This window comes from Engraulis encrasicolus, chromosome 1, assembly GCF_034702125.1.
Source record: "Engraulis encrasicolus isolate BLACKSEA-1 chromosome 1, IST_EnEncr_1.0, whole genome shotgun sequence".
Taxonomy (NCBI): Eukaryota; Metazoa; Chordata; class Actinopteri; order Clupeiformes; family Engraulidae; genus Engraulis; species Engraulis encrasicolus.
In genome coordinates this window covers 26,713,986-26,740,686 of record NC_085857.1, presented here as the reverse complement: position 1 = coordinate 26,740,686, position 26,701 = coordinate 26,713,986, and the positions used below count along the sequence as shown (strand labels likewise).

Here is a 26,701-nt window from a genome sequence, read left to right as displayed (position 1 = left end):
CCATCAACATCTGTACTGTGGGGACTCGCTTAGTGCAAAAAACAGCCGAGTGGCGAGTGACCAACTCGATAAGACAAGACAGTGATCTATTGAGTCTTGTCTACTGAGCTGTCCAGTACACCGTCTGTCTGTGGGACAGTGTTGGCCTGTGATGATGTGAGTGGAATGTGTGTGTGTGTGTGTGTGTGTGTGTGTGCATGCGTGCGTGCGCGTGCGTGCGTGGGTGTGCGTGCAGATCTGTGTTTTGGTCAGTTCCAAAAGGAAGGCATCTTTCCTCAATGCCTTGATGACTGCCCTCCAGAGTAGCCTGATTATCATCGACTTTCAAATCTCTTTGAGACTTGGTCTGACCAAGAGCATAACAATTAACATTTCTCAAACAGCGTGGTTGACCGGCCTCCCTTGGTTTGCTACTGGTTGTTTGCTTCCCGACAAAGTGGGAGGAGTTCCTACTTTTTCGGGAGTTCAGAAACGATATGTGTATTGCTCCTGTCCTGACTACTCCAGGGTAGAGACGAAGTTCCTACTGGTCATGGAATTTCAGTAGAGGCTTTTCCAGTCATGGGAAATCATGGAATTTGACCATTTTGCAGTCAGGGAAGGTCATGGGATTTTGTGGAGAGCATAAAGTGCAATTGCAAAACATACAATCTATCTTTTTGTTTCTTATTGTTTTTTTGTTGTTGATGTTATTTAAATCACTTCCCGCTTTAAAATGTACAACATGAACAAAATGTGAAAACTTTGGGAGGTCATGAAAATTCTGTTCTATGTTCAGGGAAAGTCATGGAAAAGAAGGGGAAAGTCTTGGAATTATCAGCCTTGCGTTGAGAAAAACGTCTGTAAATTTTGATTTTGAACGTCAAAAATAGCCAACTGAGGTGACCATAACAACTTGTTTAAACAGACAGCCATCTATTTAGTTTGTCTTCTGACCTCTCCACTGTCTGTATCTAAGGGCTTGTTAAGGGCACCATGTCAGCTTGTGTGCACCACACACCTTAACACTCATGTCGCGTCTGTGTGTGTGTGCATGTGTCCTTCTGTGTTGCAGTGATTGAGGAAGGGGGCGTGAAGATGAAGCTGACCATCACAGACACACCGGGCTTTGGAGACCAGATCAATAATGACAAGTGGTAAGTGTGTGTGTTTGTGTGGGTGTGTGTTTGTGTGTGGGTGTGTGTGTGTGTGTGTGTGTGTGTGTGTGTGTGCGTGCGTGCGTGCGTGCGTGTGTGCGTGTGTCCTTCTGTGTTGCAGTGATTGAGGAAGGGGGCGTGAAGATGAAGCTGACCATCACAGACACACCGGGCTTTGGAGACCAGATCAATAATGACAAGTGGTAAGTGTGTGTGTGTGTGTGTGTGTGTGTGTGTGTTCGAGGACTGGATCAATACTGACAACTAGTGAGTGGAGAGGCCTAGTAGTAGTTGTAGTAGTAGACCTGTGTGTGTGTGTGTGTGTGTGTGTGTGTGTGTGTGTGTGTGTGTCTGTCTGTGTCTGTGTCTGTGTCTGTGTCTGTGTGAGAGAGATTCAGTGAATGGAGGGCAAAACAATTCTCTTTAGATGTTACCCCATTGGAATGAGCTGGTATTTTAAAAACCCTCAAATGATTTGTTATGAACAGCTGTGCCTAATTAATAATTCAAGAGTTTTTTGTTTTGCTTGTTTTTTTCTTGGCTGGCTCTTATGGGTTGCTCAGTGACGTCAGTTGCTGCTGACATGAATCTTTGGCCGTTTTTTTAAACTCGCAAGATTCACCTTTTCACGGTTTAATATGGACTCTCCCTCTCTCTGTTCTGAAATAATAATAATACTTTAAAAAAATCATGAAATACTTTTTATTTTTAGTTTAGATTTTGTTTCAAAGGTGACACTCTGGGTGTTTTGAAAGGCACCATGTAACAAATAAAGGTAACACTTTATAATAAGGGATAAGGAATGCAGAAAAAGTATTATGAAGACTTGGTGAATAATTGACCAATGATGAACAAAACATTATCAAGTGTTTTTATTATTTCCCAAGTTTAATTAATGTTTTATAAAATATCTACAATTAATGTGTTCAAGATTTCACAAACCTTTTAACAGGGTATTTTTTATTCATTTACATTTTTAAAAAATCTTTGATAAGAAAATGTACCTATTAAATATTAACATTTCCCACTCATTTACAAAAAAAATGGCTAAGGATTTGTTTATCATTAGTTAACTATTTACTAAGTTTTTATAAATTATATATAATTATATAAATTATATATATGTTTGATTATTTACTTGATTAATTTATTATTACTCATATTATTACACTTCATGATATACTTCATGAATTGAGACTTTATTTGACTACTTCTTTTTGGTTACTTCTATAGGCCTACTTCAAACTACGCAGTGTTGTTGCTCCACCCACAATTTCGTTGACTTCATTAACAATGACAATAAACTCCTTGAATCTTGAATCTTTAGAATGCTTTTAATGCATCCCTTATTATAAATAAATTGTTATCAGTAACTTATTAGTACCAGGGCTTGACACTGGCACCTGCCAACCGGCCAAATGCTGGTAAAACTTGGCTGTGGCTGGTAACAATTTCAGTGTCACTAGCCAATTTGGCAGGTAGCTTATTCTCTGGTATGACATATCAGAATAGCCTATATTCTGCAATTTGCCCTTTGTGTATCAATTGTTTTATTTTAAGTTCAAGAAAAAGGTCAGTTAGTCAGTTTCTATTTGTTTGTTTTATTTCCATGTGGAAACCCATGCACTCGTCTTCTTGCTTTAAGCACCCCATTTCCTGAGGTTAGATGTACAGCGTCATGATTTAAAAAAAAAAAAAATGTGGCTAGTGGAATAGCTGAATGGCTAGTGACTCGGGAGAACCACTAGCCACAGTGGCTGGCAAGTTAATGTCAAGCCCTGATTAGCACTAGTACTTGATGCATGTCTCCCCCCCTGTGTTCTCCACAGTTGGGAGCCCATCTCCCAGTTCATCAATGAACAGTACGAGAAGTACCTGAAGGAAGAGGTCAACATCTCCCGGAACAAGCGCATCCCCGACACCCGCGTACACTGCTGCCTGTACTTCATCGCACCCACCGGACACTCGTAAGTCGCTCTGTGTGTGTGTGTGTGTGTGTGTGTGTGTGTGTGTGTGTGTGTGTGTGTGTGTGTGTCTGGACGCTAACAAGCATCCCTGACATCCATGAGCATGTCTGCTCCATATACCGGTACTTTATCTCACCCACCACCAGGCAGTCGTAAGTCACAGCACACGTCAGTCGTGTGTGTGTGTGTATGTGTTTGTGTGTGTGTGTGTGTGTGTGTGCTTGTGTGTATCTGTTGAGGGATTTTGGGGTGGTAGCAAGTGCATTCCAGATGCACATCCACTGCAAATGTGTAGCGTTATTTGTCTACATTATTAGTCCAATAATATCCGAACACTGGTAAGGCTCTTTTACAAATTTTGCTTGCTCCGGGACGGGGACGAGAGTGAGGGGGTCATTAATCAGGCCATGCCCTCCTAGTGACGCAACACCTTCAGTGTTGCTTCTAGGCAGGCCAAGAGCAATGTAAATATCGTTTCTGATCTCCTGGAAAATTGGGAACTCCACCAACTTTGTCAGGAACCAATCAACCAGTGGCAAACCAAGGGAGACAGGTCCACAATGGTGTTTAGGAAACGTTCATTGTAATGGGTCTTGGTCAGAGAGAGATTTGAAAGTTGATGATAATCAGGCTAGGGGGTCATGGGGTGTTCAGTTGTCCAGGAAAATAGACTCGAGCTCCATTTCCAAGATGCAACGCGGACTTGTCCGGACCCCGCTCACTGGCCTGTCCGGGCGCAGCACTGACACCGCGCTGGACACCGCAGCACTGACACTGAAAGGAGTAAGCTGTTTTCATGTTTCATTTGGACATGTTCGCCTTCGCCCCTGTGCTTGCAGTGTGAAAGAGGTGCAATAGTCACACAAACGTACACACACACCTTTCTCTCTGCCTGTATGGTTCAGTCTAAAAGGAAATAATTAATTTTTGTTAGGCTTATCGTCCTAAAGGCTTAGCCAATGTTTGGCAGCGAGCTATGCTTTCAGACAATAATCCCTGGATATCACTCTCTCTATCACTCTCTCTATTACTCCCTCCCTTCATTTCTTTATCTTGCTCTCTCTCCATCGCTCTGTCTCTCCATCGCTCTGTCTGTCTGTTTGTCTGTCAGTGTGTGTGGGTGTGGGTGTGTATTAGTCAAGTGCGGGCGACTCTGTTCACCTCTATGCTGGGCAGTCAGTTCGTTCATCAGGGAAAGTTTGGATTTTTTGGAGAGTTTGCACATACTGTACACAGTAAAAAAAGAACTGTTGTTTTTACGGTAAACTGCTGGCAGCAGTGGTTGCCAAAGTCTACCCTTAAATAAATAACGGTTTATTTCCTTTTTACATTTTACGGTAAAATTATGGCAGCAGTGGTTGCCAAAGCCTACCGTTAAATAAATAACGGTATTATTTTTTTACATTTTACGGTAAAATTATGGCAGCAGTGGTTGGATGGATTATATTCAGGTGAGTTCAATTATAGAGTTACAATCAGACAACTGATTGGACTGATTATACTCAGGTGAGTCCAATTATAGAGTTGCAATCACAGACAACTGATTGGACAGATTCTACTCACTGGAGTCCGATAAACATCAACCTAATTAGATACCTAAATAAATGCCCAATTGCCAGATTGTCTAGTGCAGGGAGGTGGACCAGTCTAGTATCATCAATGAAGGGTATGCAAATGCATTCTTTATTTAAAAAAGGCCTGAAAATAACCTTAAGGAAAATGAAGGCCAAAGCTAGCAGGGCAAGCAAGCTAACAAACAAGCTAGTTAGCAAGCCATGCAGCCACCCTTACAACGTGACCTGCTAGCCGGGCCGGCCAGGCCAGGCCAGGCCAGGCCAGGCCAGGCCAGCCGGCCGGCCGGCCTTACAGCCAGCCAGCCATCCAGCTAGCTAGCAACCAGTGAGCAGTACAATGCAACAGTCCCTGTTTAAATACATGTAGCGCTTTTTGACTCAATAGTAGCTTGCCGTATTTAGTACAGAGATAAACTGTTTTACATTTTACGGTCACTGACTGTTGCAATTTGACAGTTTTTTGCCGTAATTTCAACGGGCATTTTTTACAGTGTATGGTGGATCTGTTGACCTTGTTCTCCCTTCCCCCTCTTCTCTCTCTCTCTCTCTCTCTCTATCATTTGCTCTCACCACTTTCCATCCCTCTTTTTCCTCCCCTTCCCCCGACTCTCCTCTCCTCTGCCCTCATCTCTCTCTCATCTCTCTCTCTCTCTCCCCCTCTCTCCTTTCTCTCTCTCCCCCCATCAGGCTGCGTCCGCTGGACATCGAGTTCATGAAGCACCTGAGTAACTCGGTCAACCTCATCCCTGTCATCGCCAAATCGGACACGCTCACGCCGGAGGAGAAGTCTGAATTCAAACAGAGGGTAAGAGCATCACATGGACACATAGACACGGACAGAGGGCCATGAATAAACACAGAAAAGAAAAGAGAGACAAAGAGCCAGGGCAACGCTGAAAAATATACCCCGAGCACACAAAAATAGTGAATTGTGGTAGGGAGTGGAACGGTGGTATTCGAACCTGCAACCTGCAAACCTCCTTAACCATTAGGCTACAGCTACCCAAGTCATTGTTTATTTTAGTTGTTGGATTACATTATTATTTTAAAAACTATATCAAATGAAAATGTTTCTTGTAAATTGTTTGAATGTACTGTACATGTACACTGAATGTACTTGAAAACAATTAAAATGTTTCGGTAACGCTTTACTTTACGGTACACTATTTGCTGTGTACTTTCTGCATAACAACAGCGTAACAGAGAGAAGTTACATGGTACCTACCAAGTAAAAAGGGGGTAGTTACAAAGTAAATGCCATGTAATACACATATCTCAAGAATTGCAATGAAACTACTGCATATTTCCTAACCATCTAATCATCGAACTTGTCTTTGTTTCCCTGTTGTTACTCAGAAAGTACACAATAATTACATATGGTAACCGTAAAGTAACGCCTTACCAATGTTTCTTCTTCTTCTTCTCCGGCAGGTGAGGAAGGAGCTGGAGGCGGGTGGCATTGAGTTTTACCCCCAGAAGGAGTTTGACTACGATGTGGAGGACAAGGCTGACAATGACAAGATCAGGGTACGTTCAATACTACTGCTCAACAGCAGCTCCTGCTGCCAATACCAATGTGTTATTGTCCTGTTATTTGAGGTCAGAGATAGGGGTGTAAATCACAGCCTCCATGATGATCAGAAACGGTATCGATTAAAGCAGGGATTTGATTATTTTCGATATTTAAGAATTCCCCACGATACGATGGGATTAGATTAGATTAGATTTTTGCCAATTACTTTTCCACCTCTATTATGTTATGGAGTTAGGGCATTGAACAGGGGCCAGCGATTCGATTATTTTCGATACTTAAGAATGGCCCACGATACGATGCAATTTGATGAAATCGCCGGCCGATACATCGATGCATCGATACATTTCAATTATTAGTTACACCCCTGGTCAGAGAGTGCTTCTAAGTTGGGAAAACTAAACTGTAGTCTTTCCCGCAGAATTTTCGTTAGTCAAGGTGGTAGGTGGCTGGTAGCTGGTAGCAGACATGTGACTATGATCATTGCAAAGACTACACTGTGCATTTCCGGAAGAAATAATATGAAAATCCTAAAAGTAGACATCTTGGTGAATCAACTGACATTCAGCAGCTTGACATCAAACATGACATCCACAACACAAAATCCGTATCTTTTCAAGGCACATAGTCAAGGTGGTAGGTTTATGTTGTCAAGGTGGGTGCCTTAGCAATAAAATGCTGTGATAAAACCCTGGTAGCTCACAGTAACTGATTGGGGGCAACTGGAAATTGTTTTTTATGCCTAAACACATTCTCATCTCATACAGGCAGCTTTTTCATCTACTGTCTTTTCTTCTTCTCTCTCTCTCTCTCTCTCTCTCTCTCTATCTCTTGCTCACTCTCTCTCTGCCACTTTCTCTTCCGCCCTCTTGCACTCTATCCCTCCATCCCTCTATTATAGTACTTGGGCATGAGGCTGTCTCCACAGGGCTGTGACCTCATGCATCACAGTATATGTCTCATTAAACTCTCCTTATCCTTTCACTATCTTGCTCGCTATCCCTCCATCTCTCTGTCCCTCTCCACCTCCTACACTCTATCCACTTCTTTGCCTCTCTTTCTGCCTCTCTCTCCCTTTCATTCTCTTTCTAGCTGCATGTCGCTCTGCTCTCTCTTCTCTTCTCTTCTCTCTCTCTCTCTCTCTCTCTCTCTCTCTCTCTCTCTCTGTCTGTCTGTCTCTCGCTCTCTCTTCTCTCTCTCTCTCCAGCTCTGCTCTCTCTATATTCTCTCTCTCTCTCTCTCTCTGTCTCTCTCTGTCTCTCTCTCTCTTTGGGAATAGAGGCTGCCATTTCCATAATGGACAGTGATAAAATACGCATGTCTCTCTGAATCAAGCTTACAGTAAATGTTAAAAGTATTGCTCTCTCTCTCTCTCTCTCTCTCTCTCTCTCTCTCTCTCTCTCTCTCTCTCTCTCTCTCTCTCTCTCTCTCTCTGCATCTCTCTCTCTGCATCTCTCTGTCCTGCAGGAGGTGATGCCCTTTGCAGTGGTGGGCAGTGATAAGGAGTACCAGGTCAATGGCAAACGGGTGCTGGGACGAAAGACGGCATGGGGCATCGTAGAAGGTGTGTAACATACAGTACTACCTTTGATACCTAATGCAGCAGCTGGAAATGTATGTTTGTGTAAGACGATGGTTCCCAAACTGGGGGTTGGTGTCCCTTGGGGAGCCGCAGACAAGAGGGACATTGCATAAAAACGGGAAATCCACAGCTTAACAGCTAACAGCTAACTTAATTCCATAAATTAGTTATGGCTCATTCTTTTGAAACTCGGCCGTCGGTAGATCCGAGGTTATTCTCCTGACAACCGTTGTAAATGCGTTCTATTGAAACAGCTGGGGACAATACAAACGTCTGAAAACACTAATGTTAAACGAACTCGGAGTACACGGAAGCGCTCCGAGTTTGTGTTTCGGAACCCCGATTTGAGTACCCATTCTTTTGCACTTTTCCGAGGCGGAAGCCGGAGTTTCCGACAATCGAGTTTCAAAAGAATGATCCATTAGCAACAGTATTCACTTGTACTGTATGGGGAATAGATGTATTTGCCGTCCTGTGGATTTTAGCAATATTAACAGACAAATTCTTAATGGCAATTTTCTTAGGTCCAAAAAGGGGTCCCCGCTGAAAAGGTTTGGGAACAACTGATGTAAGTTTACGCGTTCACAGCCTCTATTGCAAGTTTGTTATAACCAGAATGGCCATGACAAACACCATGACGACTAGGCCTGGGTATTGATTGACAATTTCCGGTTCCGGTTCCATTTCCGGTTCCTTCGTTTCGGTTCCGGTACCAGAACGGTTCCATTTTCGGTTCCTAGAAACCCTGAATTAAACCTGCAGTTACCCAAAGTGGCCAGTAGATGGCGTAACGGGTCTGTAAATCATGAGTTTCCCTGCCTGCCACAAGGCGGAGCTCCTCGTGACTTAAGCAATGGCGGGTTAAAGGCATTTAATTCTATACAGCATTCATGATTAATTGCATGCTGCAAGTTGTCCTCTCGGCATGGCTTGGCAAGTATAATAAACGGTTTTGATACTGATAAATGTACTCATGTCTGATTAAAATTGTTCTGCTGTACGGTGCAACTTCACTTCTGGTACCAATCCTATGTCAAGCGTGCCTGACATGATTTTTTAATGTAGCCTACGCTACCCAGTCTGTCGACAGCTGGGGCTTTTCTACTAGGTACTGCAGAACTGTTCAAACACAACTAGGCTTCATAAATAGGCTATTCATGAAACTTGACGGGGTCTCGATGGTGCTGTCTCGCACGCATTTCCATACAGGGACTAGAACTGGGCCGTATGATCAGCTGCTGCAAGTAGCCGCGACAACACTGTGCTTTCACGCCATGGTGAATCTAAGCTAAAGAGTCCTAAATATATATATAACCAGCGATCGCCTTCTCCTACAGACATGTGTTAGGGCTTGTTCGAAAGCTGCGAATCTTAGCTTTTTACAGTTTTTTACGGCACGTTTTTATGTTCTTTCATTCAAAAGTTATTGAACTGTAAGCGGCCGCTGTTGCAAGTGAAAAAATAGTGCTTTCCAACCATTTTTTTTATCTCGTCATTTTTTTCCTAACAGCCAGCGATCTCCTTAACCTAGACCTACAGACATGTGTTAGGGCTTGTTCGAATAGCTATGTTCTTTCATTCAAAAGTTATTGAACTGTAAGCGGCCGCTGTTGCAAGTGAAAAAATAGCGCTTTCCAATGTTTTTTATCTCGTCATTTTTTCCCTAACAGCCAGCGATCTCTTAACTCGACCTACAGACATGTGTTTTTTTACAGCTTTTTACAGTTTTTTACGGAACGTTGTCTTGCTTTAAGACAAGTTAAAAGAGGGAGTATGTCGCTAAGCTAGTGAAAGTCAATGCATCACTGTAGCATGTAGCATGCTACACGGATCCATTGACTTTCACTAGCTTAGCGACATGCTCCCTCTTTTAACTTGTCTTAAAGCAAGACAACGGCTTACGTGAAAAATAAGACACTTTACCACCTTTATAAACCCTGGCCAACGATTTTAACTGTATTAAGCCCCAAAATAGTGGCATACCCCTTTAAGCCCCAAAATAGTGGCATACCCCTTTAAGTATCGAAAATAATCAAATCGCTGGCCCCTGCCAATGCCCTAGCTCCATAACATAATAGAAGTGGAAAAGTATTTGGAGTCTAATCGAATCGTATTGTATCGAATAGTAAGATATCGATATTGAATCGTATCGTCATGGAGGCTGTGATTTACACCCCTACTTAGCTCACAGATCCCCCACCTATTTACATGTTGCCACCTTGTCCAGTTTAGATTGCTATCTCACAGCAGGGATGCTAAGTGTGAGTGCCAATGTTGCGCGTGGGTCAGTGCCAAATCTTTTCAGAGTGGGCCAAACAAGAACAAAAGGGTAGGATAGGTTTGGTGCTGCCGGGGCGGAGCTATAGGGAGGGCGAGCAGGGCACTTGCCCCTGGGCCGAGGAACCTCCCGTATTGGTGGTTGGGGCCCTATTGGGAGCTTGGCAAGCTGTATAGGGGGCCCTAAAAGTGTCTTGCCCTGGGGCCCTCTGTGCAATTGTTTCGCCAATGGGCTGAAGCATGAGTCTTGGGTTGGTAGTCTGACGGTGGTGAAAAAAAAGGAAAGAACTGAAGCTGAAGTATCCAAGGCACTCTTCGAAAAAGTTCAAATAACTTAAATAAATGGCTAAATCATTATATAAATATAAAAACAGCAACATGTTTCTGACAAGGTGTGGCTGATTCTGAGCTGGTTGGATCAAATTTGAGGCAGGCTTTTGTTTTTAGGTTTTTAGTCTTTATTTTCCTGTACAACACAGTCTATCTACCTCAGTAGGTAACATGGAATAATTGGTGCAACAACTATGTAATATGTACTGGTGTTGTACTTCCACCATGAATCTATTTCTACTTTTTACACCCCTGACAGGCAGAAGGAATGTAGTATGACTTTTTACTTCATGAAGCCAGTTTGTACTTTGGTTATAAGCAGTGTTGGGTGTAACGCGTTACAAGTAATGAAGTTACAGTAGTGTAACTACTTTTTTCGGATAAAAGTAGTGTAACGCGGTACTACTGGAAAATTAGGTAAAGTAACGCCGTTCCTTTAAAAATATGGCAAAACGTTACTTTTCCGATCGGAGCAATTTGACTGTAACACCGTAAGTTCTATCAGTCTCGGCCCACCATGCACCCTCTCTGTTTCGATGATATTGAGACTGTGGTGGGGTGACAAGCTCAAAATCGGCTCATCTCTGGCTCCGTAGCTGCCTCTGCCTGCTGCCTCCTTCCTCCTCAACAATGCGTGTGCGCTTAGAATCTTTTCAGGCGAGCACCAGAAGGCGCGAGGCACGGTCGGACGGTCGAAGCACTGGCAGTCACCGAGAAGAGAGCGAGCATAGCGGATAGCGGGGCAAATTTGGGTGGAAAACACCCCACAATCACTTTTTATCACTGGAAGTATGCCCATTACTCAGTCTCAAAGCGGAATGATAAAGTTGATTGTGTTGATTTCGCTCCGTCAGAGTTGATAATTCTGTTGGTAAAAGCTGCCTTTTTAATATTGGCTATTGTCCTATGTCCAGTGTTCTAGCCTTGCTAGAACGTGAAACGCCCAGTGTGTAGGGATTCTACCTCGATTGACAAAGGTAACGCAAAAGTAACGAGTAACGCACTTTCCACATGGAGTAAGTAAGTAAAGTAAGGCCCTACTTTTTTGAATAGGTAACGAGTAACGAGCACACACTACTTTTAAAAAGTAACTTCCACATCACTGGTTATAAGTGTAGGAAGTATATCAATTAGCATGCATGCCTCATGATCACCCAAGGACACACACAGACATACGCACACGCGCACACACACACACACACACACACACACACACACACACACACACACACACACACACACACACACACACACACACACACACACCTTAAAATGTGTCAGACTACCGGGAAAATATTCTCAGCTAGCACATTGGTAGCAGCATGGGGTTCAGAGTCTCGCCCAAGGACACTTCGACCAAGTGAGAAGGTCAGGAGCCAAAAAATGGAATCAGCCGCAACCTTTTGAGGTTTTGAGAGCTAGTTGATTTCTCTACCTTCTTGCCCATGGTAATAAAATATTAATACAACATTAGCATATTAATTAGCATCTGTTGTTATTTCGTGGTGTAATGACTATCATAGCACATGATTAGCATGTGTTGTAATAACAATTGGGTGTGGTAGGATTCGAATGAGTACATTAGCATGTGATATGATCAGCTTGTGATAGTCTAATGTTTTTTGATGCTTTAATTTGTAGTTAACTAAGACTAGGAGGGCAAGGAGTTCAGGTAGAGAACTTAGGCCACTTGGGAACTGCAGTACTTGGTCTGGATTTGTATTAATTGGATGCCAATGTGGATAGAGAATCTACTTAGCTGATGTAGCCACGCTGTGCAGATTGGCACGCCGGTGGGCCCATTCACCCTTTGCCAGAAAAGATTCTACTACATCATAACAACATTGCTATGATATGTCATTACAGAGAGCCTTAAGTAACACAGATAAAGACTTGGTCATTAAAATGTTGGTGACAATATGTTAATAACGGAGACTCACCGCAAAAGGTGACCTTACAGAAAAAGGTTACACACAGAAGACCAAGGAGAATCAGCTTTACTGTTACATTTTGATTCCACAATATACACAATTTTATCTTGCACAATACACGACACAATCAAAACGGCCTGGACCCCTATTGCACAACAGAGATAAACCTAACTGAACATATTGGCTCTTGAACGTGCATTTGGCAGTGAAACTATACATAACGAGGATGGATTTGGATGCACGCCAATGAATTGGAGCACCGCGGTTCATCCTTGTCTAGTTAAGTCACAGAGAGTATTTTTTAGTGCACTCCACTTTTTCCCAGGGCAGTAATTTCTTTTAGAGCAGGGAGTCTAATGTTGGGATGTAGCCAGCTAAAGGACCCCAGGCTAACGCGCAGCCCGGTAAGGTAACCATAGCAACCAACCACACAGATGGACTGTGGGGGGTTCTGCCGTAATTTACCTTGTGAGCTACTATAAATATAGCCTAGCTCAGCCTGACATGGTGCACTCAAATCACTATGCTCTGCATGCCACCACTTTCAGGTGGAGCATAAAAGACTGCAGTCTCTTTCTTATTCACTTGACTGAAAAGTTTAATGCACCATGTCCAGGTTACAAAGACGTTAGGAATGCACCGATACCACTTTTTTGAAACCGATACAAGTACGAGTACATTAATGTGTGTACTTGCCGATACCGAGTACCGATACCAATACCTTTTATCACCAAAATACAATAAAAAAATAAATGCATGGCCTTGTTTTTTTCCCCCTGTGATATTTGTATTGTCCATTTCCATGTAGATTTAAATGTTAGTAAATGTATGAGGTGGCCATTTTTTCCATGCTGCTTTCAAGTCTACAGAATGTGAAGAAGATTTTGCCTTGTTTTGTGTAATAGCAGTATCGTTCCTGGTATCGGCAAGTGCTTGACGAGTACGAGTACGAGTATAATGAGCAGTATCGGGTGCCGATACAGATACCAGTATCGGTATCGGTGCATCCCTAAAAGACGTATTTCATTCTGAATCACTGATTGAAACTAGCTAGCACAGTTTTTGTGACAGTTTAGATAAGCTTTTCTGTTGCCAAGTGATTTCGAGCTTGAAGGTATTTCTGCACCTTGTGCTGTGAGCTACTACCGTAATGTAGCATGTAAGAGCCAGTTAATGGGGAATTCATGTAGAGAAATAATTTAGATTAAAAATGTTTAAAAATGCTTAATTTAATTTTAAGAAATTCATGATGATTGTATTTTTTAGAATGCATAAATAAGTTAGTATAAAAAGATAGATAAAAGTGTACTTTTATTGTGAAATGTAATTTTGGCTTCCACTACGTAATGCGTGATAATATTAATGCCCGTATGCACTTTGTAGGTCAGATTGCAGCTGGATACGGTGGAAGCAACACAGTTTTTTGACCGATCTGTACCGAGCCTTTTAATTTCATGTAACTGTATTTTTGAGTTATTTTACTAAACATCTTAAAAGAAAACTTGGTCTCAGTCGAGTGATTCAAATACTGGTTGTTAGACAAGCTGCAAAGGTGGGACAACGAAGTTTGGAGACACGATGTGCCACTACATTTAGTCAAAAAACTCGCTAATGGAGCCTCGTTGCCTGGATTGCATGGACAACGCGGCTGAGGAGAAAAGAAGCTCGAGCCTCGCCGAGAGAAAAGGAAACTGAAACGGGTAACCCTTTGATGAATGATTCGCCTGGAAAAGGTAACAAAAAAGCCTTCAGTATCTTTGAATATTGTGAAGAAAAGACGTCGTATGCACGAGTGAAGAAGCTCCGACGAAAAGTAAAGTTTTAAACCTGTCGGTAAAATTCCAATGGAAGCAGTTTAACTGTCCGAGACGACACGTGTGCTTATCAGTAAAGGATTTGGCCAATGTGGAGCTTTTGTGAATTCTGAACAGTTCGTTTGCACCCAGTTAATGAAGAAAGGCAACTTTGAAGTAAGTGCTTTAAACTTTGTGCCTGCTTACTGCACATTAACTCCGCGATAATTAAGATGGCTGATGGCGATACTGACACGCGTGGCGAGGATACATTGGAACAGGGAAGGGAGCGCAAGCTAACTGAGAAGGGAAAGGAGGAGAGATTACAGCGGTTCATAGGATTGAGAAGACGAACGTTAGCCACGCTAACCAGCCAAATTAAAGAGATAGAGACATTGAAGTGTGATGCTCAAAATGTGGAAAGTGTTCATCTTAAAATGGAGAGTGATTTTGCACAGTCTCTAAACGAGTTTAATAAGCTCAATTATGAAGTTTCTTGTCTGCTGTCTGAAGAGGAAAAGATTCAGGACCAAAATTATTGGTATGAACCGAAAATGGATCAGATAACAGGCTTCATGAAAGAAACTAAAAGATGGCTGGCAGACATGCATGATTCCACAGAGGAGGAAAAAATGCTCTTAGATGTTCCTACTGAACAACTGGTAAGTGTAGAAGATACTATTTTGCCCAGTGACAGCATTTCACAGATAGGGGCCAGGAATGTTGCAAAAGCACACTCTCAAGTAAGTAACACCTCTAACACCTCACGTGTATCGTCCACACGTGCCCGTCAGGAAGCAGAGCATGCCGCTCTAATGAAACGACAAGAAGCGCTGAAGAAAAAACAGGAGCTTGAATTCCAAGAAATAAAGAAACAACAGGAGATTATTAGAATTAAAGCTGAAAAAGAGGAATTAGAACTGGAGACAGCATTAGCTGAAAGTCAAGCAAAAATACAAGTGCTTAAAGAGTATGAGACACTGGAAGATGGCAGAGGGAGTCGCGTGTCAGTGCACAAATCAATAAGTGGGGGCATAAAGAAGGAAAGAGTTAGCATGTTGCTACCGCAACGCGCTACAACGAATGTTCCAACTCCAAGACCAGCGCAGCGCACTCGACTACCGCAACAGCCACAGCCAGTCTCAAATCAAGGTCCTAGAACACAAACAGGGAATGACATTGTGTCAGTCATGCAGAAGCAGAACGCAATTACTGAATTGCTAGTAAAGCAACAGCAGCTTTCACAGCTACCCACAAAAGACATTTCCGTGTTCAAAGGTGATGCACTGCAGTTCAAGTCCTTCATGAGGGCATTTGAACACTCCATAGAGCAGAAAACGGATAACGACCAGGATAAGTTATACTTTTTGGAACAATTTACAGATGGTGAGCCCCAAGAGCTCGTTCGTAGTTGCGCTCACATGGCACCAAGCAAGGGCTACAAAGAAGCTAAGCGCCTTCTACATAAGCATTATGGAGATGAGCTTCGGATCGCCAGTGCGTACATGGAGAAAGCTCTCAAATGGCCACAAGTGAAGGCAGATGATGGGAAAGCGTTAAACGCTTACGCAATGTTCCTGATAGGATGTCGCAACTCAATGGAGGATATTGAATTCTTAGAAGAGATGGATAATCCTACCAATCTGCGCGCATTGATATCCAAACTGCCCTACAAAATGAAAGAACGTTGGCGAACAGAAGCTTTCGACCTCAAAGAACGACGTGGTCGCCGGGCCAGATTTACTGATTTGGTGAACTTCATAGACCGCCAAGCTAAGATAGCAGTCGATCCTCTCTTTGGTGATATATCGGATAGCCGCTCACCCGCAGCTACAAAGACGAACCAAAAAGGAAAGCAGCCTGTGAAGAAGGAGTTTCGTGAAAGCAGTTTTGCAACCAATGTTGTACCTGAAGGCAAAGAGCCTCAAGAAAAGACTGTCAAAGTCAAGCCTGCTACCAGTGGAAAAGCGGTGAACGCCTTTGATAAACCCTGTCTGTTCTGTCAGCAGCCACACGCTCTTGCTGCTTGCGGTAAGATCAAAGGCCAGCCTCATCAAGAACGAGTGGATTTCCTGAAATCGAAGGGTCTATGTTTTGGATGCTTAATCCCTGGCCATCTCAGCAAATCCTGTAAGCGAAAACTAGAGTGCAAAGAATGTGGTTTCAAGCACCCTGACATTCTGCACAAAGAGAAAGATGACAGTTCCGCCTCGCCAAGAAAGAGTGACGGCGCTACTGGTGAAGAGGTGCTAGCCGCTGAGGTTCCCATCACCAAGGAGTCTTGCGCCCTCACAGGGGCTGGAGAAGCTGAATGTGTGCTGTGGATAGTTCCGGTGAAAGTCAAGGCGAAGAATAGCGACCAGTATGTGGAAACGTACGCCTTTCTCGACCCGGGAAGCACGGCAACATTCTGCACGGAAGACCTTCAAAGGAAATTGAACGTGAAAGGGAAACCAACCAGAATACGTCTCAGCACCATGGGTCAAGATGCACCAGAAAACCAGAAGCTCATGGACAGTCAGGTTCTAACAGAGCTTAGAGTGTGTGGGCTGGAGGACAGTATGTACGTCGAGTTGCCCAAGGTGTTTACTCACAGCAGCATACCTGTTCATGCCGGAAACATACCCAAGCAGTCGGATATCCAACAGTGGCCTTACCTGAGTGAAGTGCGCTTGCCAGAGCTAGAAGCGGATGTAGGCCTGCTTATTGGAGCGAACTGTGCAGGAGCAATGGAGCCCTGGCGCATCATTAACGGCCAAGATGGAGGTCCATACGCCCTCAAGACGACCATCGGCTGGGTGTTGAGTGGACCTGTAATAGGTAATGAAACCGAGAATGAACCTTCTCATGCATTCATGAACAGAATCTCGTTGTTGGAGATAGAGAACCTGTTGATCCAACAGTATAATGCTGACTTCCCGGAACGCAATTATGATGACAAGGAAGAGCTGTCTCAGGAGGACAAGCAATTCTTGCGGTCTGTGGAAAGGACAGCAGTCTTTGAGAATGGGCATTACTGTGTCGGATTGCCACTCCGAAATGAGAAGATCCAGATGCCCAATAATCGTTGTGTGGCAGAGCAACGCATTGCGTCCTTGGAAAAGAAGCTCAAGAAGAATCCTGAGTTCTACGAAGACTACAAGAACTTCATGGAGGCAATCATTACCAAGGGCTACGCGGTACGGGTTCCAACGCACCAACTGACCCGTGAGGACAACAGGGTGTTCTACATACCGCACCATGGGGTTTACCACCCAAAGAAAAAGAAGCTTCGGGTGGTATTTGATTGCACATCCTCCTACCAAGAACGGTGTCTGAATAGTGAGTTGCTCCAAGGGCCCGACCTTACCAACACCTTGGTCGGTGTCCTCCTCAGATTCCGCGAGGAGCCTGTAGCAGTGATGGCAGACATTGAGTCAATGTTCTACCAAGTTAATGTGCCAGAACATGATGCAGACTTACTCCGCTTTCTTTGGTGGCCCAACGGCAGATTGGACGAGCCCATGGAGGAATTCCGAATGGCAGTGCACCTTTTTGGAGCCACTTCTTCTCCAAGTGTGGCCTCATACGCACTGAGAAGAACTGCCGAGGATCACAGAGACACTGCATCTCCAGACGCGGTTCAGACAGTCCTGTGCCATTTCTACGTGGATGACTGCCTGAAAAGTGTAGCCACGGAAGACGATGCAGTGAAACTGGTCAAGGATCTTCAAGCTTTGTGCAGCAGTGGCGGGTTCACTTTAACAAAGTGGATGAGCAACAGCAGAAAGGTGCTATCGTCAATCCCTGCAGAGCACAGAGCCACTGAGGTCAGAGACCTGGACCTACGACACGACGCTCTACCAGTGGAAAGAACACTCGGTGTGCAGTGGGACACAGAATCCGATACTTTCATGTACAAAATAGAGCTGCAAGACAAGCCAGTGACCAGAAGAGGACTCTTGTCAATCGTAAACTCCATCTACGATCCTCTCGGCTTTCTGGCGCCGGTTATCTTGCCTGCTAAGCTTTTGTTGAAAGATCTCTGCAAGGAACAGCTTGGCTGGGATGAAAACATTGATGGAAAGCATGCAGAAGAGTGGAGCAGATGGCTCGAAGATGTCTCTTACCTCTCCAACTTTCATGTGAGTAGATGTTTGAAACCCACCAACTTCGGATGCACTACCTCAGCGCAGTTGCATCATTTTTCGGATGCCTCAGAGTACGCCTACGGCACTGTGTCTTACTTACTGCTGGAGAATGAGCATGGAGAGAAACATTGTGCTTTCCTTATGGGAAAATCAAGAGTCTCCCCGCTGAAGAAAGTCACAATCCCTAGGCTTGAGTTGACCGCAGCGGTTGTCGCAGTGAAGGTCGACAAGATGTTGCACGAAGAACTGCAAATTCCACTGCAACAATCTGTCTTCTGGACAGACAGCACTACGGTGCTCAGATACATCGACAGTGACACAGCACGTTTCAAAACGTTTGTTGCTAATAGAGTTTCAATGATACGAGAAGCAACTAAGCCTTCACAATGGATGTATGTCAAAACAAATGAAAATCCTGCAGATCAAGCCAGCAGAGGCCTGAAGGCGAAGAGCTTGGTCGAAGGAGGAATGTGGATAAGTGGACCAGACTTTCTGCTGGATGAAAAGAATTGGCCAGAACAGCCTGTGCGAAAGAAGGAAAGCCTAGAAGATGACCCGGAGGTCAAGACCACAGTCGCTGTTCACACGGTCACAGTTGAAGAAAGTATGGCACCAATGAACCAGCTACTTACCTATCATTCCGATTGGAACAAACTCAAACGTTCAGTGGCTTGGATTGTAAAGGTAAAGGAAGCTCTGAGGGAGCGTAAAGAAGAACGCAAGGAGGCGTTAAGAACAATCAGCCAAACTGAAAACGACCCTGAAAAACAAAGAAAAAGGTTAGAACAACACATGAAAAGGTTTAAACCTGAAAAGACCTTACTTACCTTGGATGACCTGGATGCTGCTGAAGCAGAAATAATAAAGTTCAGTCAAAGACAGCACTTTGAGGAAGAAATCGAAGTCCTGAAGAATGGAAGTCAACTCAGTCACAAAGGTGTGCTGTATAAGCTTGACCCGATTCTTCAAGATGACACCTTGAGAGTAGGTGGAAGACTTAACAAGTCTGCTCTGCCAGAAAGTGCCAAGCACCCAGTGATTCTTTCTAAGCACAGCAACGTTGCCACTCTAATCTTGAGGGACATACATCAAAGAACAGGCCACTGTGGACGCAACTATGTGTTGGCTCAAATAAGGCAGAAATATTGGATTCCACAAGCCAATTCTGCAATCAGGAAGATCATCCGTAAATGCACGGTGTGCCGCCGGAGGACTGGCAAGGTTGGTGAGCAAAAGATGGCAAGCTTGCCGGAAGATCGCCTCCTCCCAGACCAACCTCCTTTCACGAACACCGGCGTTGATTTCTTCGGCCCGTTTGAGGTTAAACGGGGCCGGGGTACAGTCAAGAGATACGGGGTAATGTTCACGTGCCTCACTCTCCGAGCCGTACACATCGAAGTTGCCGACAGCCTCGACACGGACTCCTGCATAAACGCCATTCGTCGTTTCATATGCAGGAGAGGCCAAGTTACCACCATGAGGTCCGACAATGGCACAAACTTTGTGGCGGCTGAACGAGAGCTAAAAGAAGCCATCCAACAGTTGGATAATGAAAGAATTCAGAGAGAACTGCAACCAAAGGGGATAAAGTGGATATTCAACAGCCCAGCTGCCTCCCACCAGGGTGGGGTTTGGGAAAGGCAAATTCGCACTGCGCGAAGAATCCTCAATTCCCTACTGAAGGATCAGGCAGTGAACGACGACTGTCTCCATACAGTAATGTGTGAAGTTGAGAGCATAATGAATGGCAGGCCGCTCACAAGTGTTTCAGATGATGTCAATGACATAGAGCCTTTAACCCCGAACCATTTGCTGCTTCTGAAGGCTCAACCAATCCTGCCTCCAGGAGTCTTCAGCAAAGATGACACCTACACCCGAAGAAGATGGAAGCAAGTCCAATATCTCGCAGACTTATTCTGGGCCCGTTGGACACGCGAGTATCTTCCACTTCTTCAGGAGCGACAGAAATGGCTGAAGCCTAGAAGAAACTTCATGGCAGGCGATGTGGTGCTGTTGGTGGACAGTTCCTCCCCTCGCAACTCCTGGGTCATGGGGAAAGTAGTGGAGACACTGCCAGACTCGGGTGGAGCTGTGAGAAGAGTGAAAGTGAAGACCAAGACCAGCAGGCTGGAGCGTCCTGTGAACAAGCTATGCCTGCTTCAGGAAGCTACGCCTGAGGATTAATGAAGGACAATTTGATAATTGTGGACATTCTTTAATTTAAGTATTTTGGCTCTAAGGTTTTAAGTTGAGAATTGCTTAGTTTTCCAGCCTAACCAATTGGGGCCGGGTAATGTAAGAGCCAGTTAATGGGGAATTCATGTAGAGTAATAATTTAGATTAAAAATGTTTAAAAATGCTTAATTTAATTTTAAGAAATTCATGATGATTATATTTTCTAGAATGCATAAATAAGTTAGTATAAAAAGATAGATAAAAGTGTACTTTTATTGTGAAATGTAATTTTGGCTTCCACTACGTAATGCGTGATAATATTAATGCCCGTATGCACTTTGTAGGTCAGATTGCAGCTGGATACGGTGGAAGCAACACAGTTTTTTGACCGATCTGTACCGAGCCTTTTAATTTCATGTAACTGTATTTTTGAGTTATTTTACTAAACATCTTAAAAGAAAACTTGGTCTCAGTCGAGTGATTCAAATACTGGTTGTTAGACAAGCTGCAAAGGTGGGACAACGAAGTTTGGAGACACGATGTGCCACTACATAGCAAGACCATAGACCATGGCTTCATTTCAATCACGATTCACACATTATCTCTAGTATTATTTAACTGTTGCTTCTTTGGCTCAGTGGTAAGAGCACTGGGTTGGCAACCCAAGGGTTCCTGGTTCAATGCCCGACCGGACCACGGCTGAAGTGCCCTTGAGCAAGGCACCTAACCCCCACACTGCTCCCCGGGCGCCGCTCAGCTGGCAGCCCACTGCTACGGACTAGTGTGTGTACTTCAATGTGATTCACTAGTGCAAATGGGATAAATGCAGAGAAAGAATTTCCCCTAGGGGACCAAAATTGTCTCCAAATTGGATACTACTTTACTACTATATTACTACTATATTACTACCTGGTAAACTCTGTTAGGGCTACTTCGTGGCTTCCACGAAGCCTCTGGAAGACTTAATAAGTGTTTACAGAAGATAAAAAAAATAGCTACAACATTATGACATTACTACTCCGTTACTGACATCCTTAACTCTTAATTACAATTACAACATTTCCAACTCGGTCAATCCATTTTCGGCTCCAACAAAGCCGTAGTAGGGTTTGTGACTAATGACATTGATGAATAATCTTTGTAGATAGCCTTCACTCTATACCGTCACGGTTCGTGCGGTTATGGAAAACCTGGAAAAGTTATGGAATGTGATTGATGTCGTTTTTCCAGGATTGAAATGCTCATGGAACAACGTGCAGCGTTTTTTTTTAAATAAAAAAATTGGATATGTTACAGCTGAATGAACACATTGTAATAAGGGTCTGACCTTTTTAATGAAGCTTATTTCATGTTTTTATGTGCTTCGGAGGCTGAGATATTTAGGTGTTAATAGGCAGACTGCACCTTTTCAAAAAAAGGGCTTAGGCATTCAGCAGGTGTTTTTTGCAGGTGCCTTAGGCTAAAATGGGTTAACCAGCCAGTGCAGAGATTATTATTGATCCGCCTTTCCCCCTCTGCGCCCAGTGTACTATGCCACGAAAGTGTGTATTTAATAATGTCTGGCTTCATGCAACATGGGCGTTCATTGTACATTGTACTGTCTAGTGACGTGAGTCACTCAGGCATTGGCTCTATAACAAGATATGTAAAGACATGGTCAGGGTAATGGATTCTGACATGTGTTGACTAGCCACAGGCAGAGAACTGAGCTATGTTTACAACAATATCTAAGACACAGCTACATATAGGGAAAATAAATGAGTTATGCGCCTGGGGACACTGCAACTGACTGTGTTGTGTGTATGTTGTGGTTTGTGTGTGTGCGCGTGTGTGCGTATCACTGACTGACCACTACGCATCCAACCTGTAGGCTGTCTCAAGCGGTAAAAAAAATAGAAAAATAGCAACTCTCTCCAGCCATATGTAAGTCAAGGGTTGTGCTGAGATTCAAGCTCTTCCATTTGTCTATTTATATTGCTTTGTTGGTGCTCTATTCTGTGGAGATGCTACGCACTGTTTTTTATATGGCCTCCTGGTAATGTGAAGTGGATGATAGGTAACTTACCATATTGCGTCTGTTTGAGAATGCGATAGAATGTGAAGTATACAGACTGCATGTACAACTTGGCAAAAAGAGGCAGAAAGGGACAGAATGAGATGTGTTTGTGTGTGAGTGAGAGAGAGAGAGAGAGAGAGAGAGAGAGAGAGAGAGAGAGAGAGAGAGAGAGAGAGAGAGAGAGAGAGAGAGAGAGAGAGAGAATAAGAGCACCCATTGTATTTGAGCTTGGCTTCTTAATGTGCAGAGACATCAAGACTGATGCATCAACCAGGCCAGAGGCTTAGTCAGGGGCTTGATGACGAGTGTGTGTGTGTGTGAGAGAGAGAGAGAGAGAGAGAGAGAGAGAGAGAGAGAGAGAGAGAGAGAGAGAGAGAGAGAGAGAGAGAGAGAGAGAGAGAGAGAGAGAGAGAGAGAGAAGACTGGCCATGGCATGGTTCTTACGGATGCATCTTTCATCTTTCCCATTTCTCAGTTAAGACCTACAGCTTTCCCCTTCGCTTCTCTTATGATGACCAGACTCATTCTCTCTCTCTCTCTCTCTCTCTCTCTCTCTCTCTCTCTCTCTCTCTCTCTCTCTCTCTCTCTCTCTCTCACACACACACACACACACACACACACACACGAGCGCACAAACTGACATACTAAACCCATTCCAGCTAAGTGTCATGCTCAGTTTTGCATCTGTTAGACTGAAAAAGTATTTAAATGTTTTTCTTTTTGTCTCAGTGGTTATAATTTTGTCTACATTGATGCCTCTGTCATATTGGTTTATTGTTTATTCATACTTACAAGCTAATACACTGAACACGACAGTAGTACAACACCACTTCGACCCAACACTCTGTATCTCAAAGTCAAGGATTCTGGCCTTGCTAGGACGTGAAACACCCAGTGATTGGACACTCTTTGGTGAACTCCGCGGAGTATCCAATCACTGGCGTTTCACGTCCTAGCAAGGCCAGGATCCTTGACTTTGAGATACAGTGACAGTCTTTAGGAAACATTACGACTTGGTCATTGGATACTCTGGTGACCACAGAGTTATTTTATTTTATTTCTATAGAAGAAGTATACCTTTCTCCGTTATTTTACTAGGGTAGTCTAGGCTTTTGTCTCTTTTCCAAGTGAGTCCTTAATAGGGAGCCGTATCTGAGCACATTAACCCCTTTAGAAACGGCATTATAAATGAGCTGTTACCAGAATGGCAATGACCAAGTCGTGATGTATTACTAAAGGCCCGGTGCACTGTCATAGTAGTGTAGTACTATAGTAGTTAACTTTCACCACTCCAGCCACTATGGACCTTACGCATCTAAGAATCCTGGTCCTAACCTTCGTTGACCTTATGACTCTACAATCTCTATCTATCTCTTCTTCCTCTACCTCCCTGCTATTTCTGCCTCTCCTCTATACTTCTCCTTTTAAATCCATCTCTAAAAATGATGTTTTTTCCTTTGTTAAGCACTTTGAGTTACATGCCTTGTATGATACAGTGCTATACAAATACAATTATTATTATTATTATTATTTCAATGACTATTACAGCGTGCCACAGGAGATATGGCTTGCATTAAAGGATTTATCCGGAGTTGGAACAAATTTGCCTGTTTTTTGCATGTTTGGGATGAAATACAGTCACTCTAGAGCAAAATCAAGGCAAAAGGATGCGTTTTGAGAAAGTTTGATAATATCACGTTAGCCTCGTTAGCCATATCAGCTATGCAATATGAAAGATGCGGGCATCGTTTTTCGGCGGTTACACACATTTCAAAAACACAACATTTTAAAGTCTTGCACAGCTCAAAACAACGTCACACTTACCTCGTAATATGTTGAGGGTATCCACACATAAACCGAAGTGTCCAAAGTCCTTCATGTATTCTTGAAAGGTCTGCAGAATGTGTTTTGTGAAGCTACTACCTTGAGAATATCTAAATTACGGTCAAGACAACTATTTGACACTAAAGCCCACCAAGTAGATTGCCGAGTGCGTCGCACCATCAGCTGTGGTTACTCGCTATGGAAATAATCATAGCTGATGGTGCGACGCACTCGGCAATCTACTTGGTGGGCTTTAGTGTCAAATAGTTGTCTTGTCCGTAATTTAGATATTCTCAAGGTAGTAGCTTCACAAAACACATTCTGCAGACCTTTCAAGAATACATGAAGGACTTTGGACACTTCGGTTTATGTGTGGATACCCTCAACATATTACGAGGTAAGTGTGACGTTGTTTTGAGCTGTGCAAGACTTTAAAATGTTGTGTTTTTGAAATGTGTGTAACCGCCGAAAAACGATGCCCGCATCTTTCATATTGCATAACTGATATGGCTAACGAGGCTAACGTGATATTATCAAACTTTCTCAAAACGCATCCTTTTGCCTTGATTTTGCTCTAGAGTGACTGTATTTCATCCCAAACATGCAAAAAACGGGCAAATTTGTTCCAACTCCGGATAAATCCTTTAAGGGGCTACGACTTACAGTGACTTTCACAGGTAACATTAAATCTGTGTTCCACAGCTAACTTGATTTTTCTTTCTCTGCCCCACCCCAGTTGAGAACCTGACCCACTGCGAGTTCTCCCTCCTCCGAGACTTCATCATCAGGTGAGACACACGAATATGAATACAGAAACAAACTGGCCTTTGGGGCCTTGAATAATTGAATCTTTGGGACGTCTGCCAAATCTGTTAATTACTGTACAGCACCATCAAACATAAAGCAGTGTGCAAAAAACACAATAACAAAAAAGCTGTCGCGTAAAATGTCATTCATTGGCAGCTAAGAGAGCAGTTATATTCAATTTAAAAATAAGGGCACTCTGTGGGCATTGAAGTGTCCCTGAGCAAGATACCCCAAATTGCTCCTGGTGACAGGGTGGTACCCTTAGTGGATTGGAAGCCACGGCCACCAGTGTGTGAATGGGTGAATATGAAGCATACGTGTAAAAAGTGCTTTGAGTGATCGAGGGAGTGGACAAGTGCTATGTAAATGCAGTAGATACACTGAAATGAAAATTTGTGGCCGAAATCGAATAATTAATCACTTGGCCGAATACCAAAACCGAAACTTACAGTTCAGTTAAAAGTTATCAAAAGTTTTAAATATTGTTTATGAATGTAACTGTCTAACCCCTACCCTCCCCCCATAAAAGCAATAAAAAGTTGATCACAAAAAAAAAAGTTTTAAATATTGCTTAAATCTGTGGCTTACTATATATGTTTTTCAAAGATAATAAATGTGTGTTTATGTTGAAGTAGAACTGAAATTAGCTCAATTAATGTCCATTTTCAATTCGTTTTCTGTTCGGCCTCCGATTCGGCCACTCAATTGGCTTTCGGACAAAAGCCGAAAGTGTCTTTTTTTGCATTTTCGGCTGAATATTTTCGGTGGCCAAATTTCCGGTGCTCCTCTAAAATGCAGTCCATTTACCTTTTCTTTTCTGTTTCCGTCTGCAATCACCAGGTCCCACCTGCAGGACTTGAAGGAGGTGACCCACAACATTCACTACGAGACGTTCCGCGCCAAGCGCCTCAACGACAACGGGGGCCTTCACCCCGTCTCCTCCGCCCCCGCCACGCAAGAGAGCAACCTATAGAAGAAGACCACCACCCACCACCCCCGTCCCAACATACATAATGCACCAATGGCTTCTCAGCGAGATACAGAGAGAGAGGAGAGGGAGAATAGATGAAGGCTCAGGAGAAATAACAAAGAGAGTGAGAAATAAATGGCTGAATACATTGTAAAATAAATGTTGACATAAATGTTGTTGATTGACAGAGAAAGAGAGAGAGAGAGAGAAAGTGGAGAATGGATGGAGGCTCAGGGGAATGAGATTGAGAAATAGAGATAGAGTGATGGGGATTTGGGTTTTTATTTTTGGCTAGCTAATCATTCTAGTATCGTGCCATGTGATCACTGCATGTTTGAAGGGAGCTCTTTGTCATGTTTGGATTTTTACCCGTTGAGTCAAAGATTCCTTGTTTAGTTGTGTGTGTGTGTGTGTGTGTGTGTGTGTGTGTGTGTGTGTGTGAAAACGAGAGTGCTTTTATGTCCATGCACTAATATTGCCCTTTCTCAACTCTCGTACTCTTCCTTAAAATAGCAATTTGTTCTGCCCCTGACACTTATACAAACAAAAGAGAAGGAACGAGGGGCAGGAATTATACAACTATGTTTTATTATTATGATTATTTAATTACCGAATTTC

The 26,701-nt window shown here is 43.4% G+C and overlaps 1 protein-coding gene across 1 annotated transcript in view; it reads left to right on the top strand.

Moving 5' to 3' along the window:
• Positions 1-26,453, top strand: part of septin3 (septin 3) — a 31,945-nt gene extending 5,492 nt beyond the window's left edge. Inside the window, exons 3-9 of the mRNA XM_063199369.1 lie at positions 1,055-1,136; positions 2,966-3,103; positions 5,365-5,482; positions 6,109-6,204; positions 7,676-7,772; positions 25,043-25,094; positions 25,954-26,453. Of these exons, the coding sequence (XP_063055439.1) occupies positions 1,055-1,136; positions 2,966-3,103; positions 5,365-5,482; positions 6,109-6,204; positions 7,676-7,772; positions 25,043-25,094; positions 25,954-26,086 (716 nt within the window). The 3' untranslated portion in view covers positions 26,087-26,453. The remainder of the gene's footprint in view (positions 1-1,054; positions 1,137-2,965; positions 3,104-5,364; positions 5,483-6,108; positions 6,205-7,675; positions 7,773-25,042; positions 25,095-25,953) is intronic.
• Positions 26,454-26,701: the final 248 nt, after the last annotated feature.